This window comes from Montipora foliosa, chromosome 11 (assembly GCF_036669935.1).
Source record: "Montipora foliosa isolate CH-2021 chromosome 11, ASM3666993v2, whole genome shotgun sequence".
NCBI classification, from domain to species: domain Eukaryota; kingdom Metazoa; phylum Cnidaria; class Anthozoa; order Scleractinia; family Acroporidae; genus Montipora; species Montipora foliosa.
The window spans coordinates 7,164,117-7,168,790 of record NC_090879.1 but is presented as its reverse complement, the minus strand read 5'-3'; the positions used below and the strand labels follow the sequence as shown (position 1 = coordinate 7,168,790).

At 37.7% G+C, this 4,674-nt stretch overlaps 1 protein-coding gene across 1 annotated transcript in view; it reads left to right on the top strand.

Annotated features, from left to right (window-relative positions):
• Positions 1–4,420: 4,420 nt before the first annotated feature.
• LOC137974915 (AFG1-like ATPase) overlaps positions 4,421–4,674 on the top strand; it is a 6,797-nt gene continuing 6,543 nt past the window's right edge. Inside the window, exon 1 of the mRNA XM_068821924.1 lies at positions 4,421–4,674. This exon is cut by the window's right edge and continues 169 nt beyond it. Coding sequence (XP_068678025.1) covers positions 4,609–4,674 — 66 coding nt within the window. The 5' untranslated portion in view covers positions 4,421–4,608.

Below are 4,674 nucleotides of genomic sequence, written 5' to 3'. Positions count from 1 at the left end.
GTCTTTTGCAAAGAATCTGTTATTGAGCGCCACTTGTTCATAGCAGGGCGGGCATAGATGTATTAATGTGACCATCATTTCTGCGGACGTATTTCTGGCCATTGTTTCTCTTCCCCGATAAACAGCTATTTTTCAGAGGAGAGAAAGAGCAGTCAGAAATTCGTTTGTGCTTGCAGGCTATACTTGTTCATAGATGCTAGAAGTCTCTAAAAGTGCCCTTGATCAACCATCATTTTTGTATGATAGTGACTGAAGAGGGAGACTGGTAGTCTACGTTTTATTACTGGTACCGACCCCATTGCAACTGTAATTAACAACATTATTTGCCGAAGGTGAGGTGAATATCATTGAATAAAAACCTCGACTTTCTCTCGGTTTTTATTCACCGATATTCTCCGAGCCTAAGGTGAATAATACTGTTTTAGTGTAATTACAGAGGTGATTCTTTGAAAAATATGCATTTACTATAAAACAATTAATTTCTTCATCTGTCACCTCGATAAAACTGCTTGCGGCCATTTTAAAAACTGATAATCACCTCAACTGCAACCAATCAGTGCAGATAATTTTCAATAATCACCTGTGCAATTATACTAATGTAAAATATAACAGGCTGAATATACCGTACATTGCAAGTATTTTCTTCCGTTTCCTTTATTGCTGACGGCTCTTGAACTACCTAGTTTAAAAGAGTACCGGTATTAGTTTAACAAACTGTAAAATCATGTTTACTGTATTGTGCAAAAAAAACAACTTTACAGTCCTGTGCACTTCAAGCTTACAGGTACTGCATGCAGTTGGAAGGATAAACCACTTTGAAGTCGTGCCTCTCTTTCCATTTTGGCAAGTTTATAATGTAGACTTATTTATTGACAGCATGAGGAACCTGTACGGGGAAAAAAGAGTTATTTTTAAGAAAAGAAATTATGGCACATAGTTTACGTAGCTGTTAGTTTAAGTATTGAATCAGCAAAATGCTATTTGTAGATTTTTTAAAAACAAATTATAGAGGTGTATTTGTTGGTGGGCATGGTCAACACAAAATGCATCGGACAAATCTTGGCACCTTCTGCAAGTACTGGAGCAGAAATTACGTAATTTAAAAACAAAAGAAACAAAAGACAGAAAACAAAACAACTCCAAATAAAGACTAATCCCAAGTTACCAAAAACACAACTGACGCAATCCGGTACCTTCAGAAAGACTCCAAATTTTATCTAAACTTTAAACGATCCTTTCACTTCTAAAGCGCCCCCAAATGACGAGTAAAATCGTCTGGTGCTAGACAGAGTAAAATCTGTAAATCTGACTCTTAGGAGGAACAGGGTCAAACAATGATGCATTTTACTTTATTTCTTGACCGTATTCATAAATGGTGGCCAAGAAATTATTCCTTTGTCTTCGTGCTAATCATCCTCACTAGCCTCACTTCGGAGCAAAAATTCTTTTGAATTTGTTCGTGCAAACGAGGCTAGTGAGGACAAAAAGCATAAAAAAAACTTAGCCGCCATTTATGAATACGGTCGATTTCCATGACAGCCTGAGTGCAAGCTTTTGCTGAATACATTGACAGATTGCACCTGTTAATTGAAATCTATTGTGGTGCCGCGGTCTAATATTATTGGAAATTAAAGAAATTATTGATCAATCAAATATTTGTCGATCAGCTACATCTAAAATGAAATTAAGTGAAATCTAATTTTTGATGATTCAGTATGGCCTGCCAAGTAGACTACGAGTAGTCTGTTTTTGTCCCAGAAATCCTTCATGCGACAGAAAAAGTTAATTATGCAAATTAGAGAAAGAAGGGGCCTACGTTTCTCGAGGCTTTGCAATCTCGAACCCAGAGCTCTTCTCTTGACTGAGGGAGAGAAGAGCTCTGGGGAACCCTGAAACGAAGTGTCTTCTCATTGGTTTTCGTGAAGAACAATCATGCGTCTCTAATTGGTGCATTCATTTTAGCACGAGGAGTGAGCGGGCGCCGTAAGGTTCAAATAGCCAATTTTTGGCTATAAGAACCTTACGGAGGGTCGATCCGAGGTTCTGGTGACGAGAATGGAGGCTTTGCCGCTCGCTTTCGTCTCTTGACGCATTCTTTTATTCCCGTCGCACGCTAGAAAAAGAAAGAGTCTGCTCGCATTCTACCTTCCAAATAAAAAACTGTACTTTTGTTGTTTGATTGAAATATGATACTCACCTCTTTTTATTGGGCTGGTGTAGTAACTTTTGGCTCCTCTCTTTTGTTTTTGTTTGTTTGTTTTCTAGCTCAATTCATAGCCCTTGTGCCTTGCTCTTGGCCTTAAATTGAATTAGGAAAAAAGGGGAGGCATAACTTACACTACGGCTTTTCAGTAAGTTTTTGTAAGCTAGCCTTGGTGTCTTAGTGCTCTAACTGTAGCAGAACCACTAACAGGGGTCCAAAAATAAGTTGTAGAATTGTACCATTTAATGGTCGATATTGTAGTCAATATTTACATTGGAAAGCGTGAAAGTCACTTTTACTGTAGAAACTTGGGTGGCTTGTCCAACCTGCAGGGGACGTTCCAGAAACCCTCAACTCCGTTTATTTTCATTTGAAAGGGAAAGAGGCTACTTCAAGCCTTGAAAGAATTACTGTTTTTTTTATATATAAAATTTGTGACGCTCTTGTTCGCTCATTGTTTTAAAGTGAGACCAGGTGCAAAATTATTTGGTGGTAGTTAGTTTTTATCTATATATCAGTGGAAACTGACTTTGCACTTGGTCTCACTTCGAAAACTAACTTGTGGTCAATCACATTTTTGTAGTGTTGTCGTCTCTGAGTAGTGCTATACCAGAACTGAGAGATTATTGAATTCAGCACTGACCTAGATGAAGCTCAGTTTTCCAGTACAGTCATGCAGTGGTTTAGGAAGAGGGCAAGAAGGTACCTATTGGTTGGCATGCCCTCCATGAAAGGAAAGCCTGAGATTTTAGACAACTCCTTAATGACTTTTAGATGGTACTGATATGTCGTATAGTGGGGAAAAAGAAAGAGTTACTTGAATTTTAAACCAAATATTAAAACGCTACAAATTGCCGTTTTCAAGTTCTCTTTATTGCCCTTTTCAATTTGCGAGCAAAAGATGGAAATTTTACTTTGGAAAGGAAGCTTAGGTAAATTTGGGAATGGTTTTATTACTATAACATTTTACTTTCGACTGTATTTACTTTGCTAGCTTTGTCGCAGGTGGTCCAAGCAAAACAATTTGGCTGACACGGCCAGTATTATGATTTTTAGTTAATTCACTTTTTGCCCTTGTTACAATGTATAATTTATTGTTAGCCATTTGAGGTAATGAATAACAATGTATAATTTATTGTTAGCCATTTGAGGTAATGAATAATATTCACGTTATGGATTTGAGAGAAAGTGATAAGGAAGACGTTTAAGTTCATTTCTTGTTATATTTATTATGGCAATGAAGAAAAGTGAATGTTAAAGTTTATCTTTATCTGTTAGTGTGAGACAGCTTATTGCAATACGCAGCAACAGTTTCTCTATTAGTTATGCCTCGATTTTATTATTTTCGTGGCTAGCCTGACAAACATATGTTTTGTCCTTGCCAATGCACATGGACTTCGGTATATTTAACTCGTCAAATATCGCGTCTGAAGTTCCGTTAGCATTCAAATAATGGTAGCAATCTGGCTGTGTATTGAAATGTCCTTCACAACTGAAAATTGATTTTTTTACCGTTTCATTTTCTGCTTTTTGTGGAAAAAACAAGCCTTTTGACTCCCCAGTCAAGACCATAATAAGAGGAAATAATTGCAACTTGTGAAGTGGCCATCAGTATGCAGGCTGTGCAGCTTGCTATGTCGGTGAAACCACTCGACATTTCAACACTCGTGTAAGGGAACATTTGGAAACGGACAGGGCCTCACACATTTTCAAGCAGCTGGAGAGCTCCTTAGCGTGTCGCTCTGCATGCTCCCGTGACAATTTTGCCATCATTGATCAGGCATCTTCGTGGTTTGCTCTCAAAATCAAAGAGGCGTTGCACATATTTTGGGACAAACCAACAGTCAACGCACAGGTCAAACACGTTAATTTGAAACTTTCTGTTTAATTTTGAATTACTATTGTCGTAGTCTTAATTACTGTCATTATTATTATCGTAATTTCTCTAGTATTTATATTTCACTGTAATTTATTGTTCATTTCACACTGAAGATGGCAGAGGCAACTGCCGAAACATGTCTGTAAAACTCAGGAGTGTTGTGTTTTTCTTAAAATGGTTAATTACCGACACGTGATAGGAACATTCAATGCGTTGACCGACTCGTTTGGTTGGATCGGATATTCGTCATGATGAACTTCCTTCAGTCCCTCGTCCCAAGAGTCCTACACAATTTAAATTTTCACCAAATAAGTATTGAAAACGTATGCGTTGCATTGTGGGTAATGTGGTTGCATAAGAGAAAGTATGGCGAACGTTTCCTTGTGTTTCACTAGCTTGCCTTTAAACCTCACGAAGCCTTTAATAGTTTTTAATAGAACTTAAATCAAAGAAAATGGCCTTAGTGAAAGAAGATCTTATGCCAAAGAGTAGATTGCGTTGACGTGAAATTCAATGTAAGTAGGCAATGCTAGCACTCTCGTCCAGACGAATTGTTCGTGATCTGGTTTTCCATTGGAATATTGGAACTAGA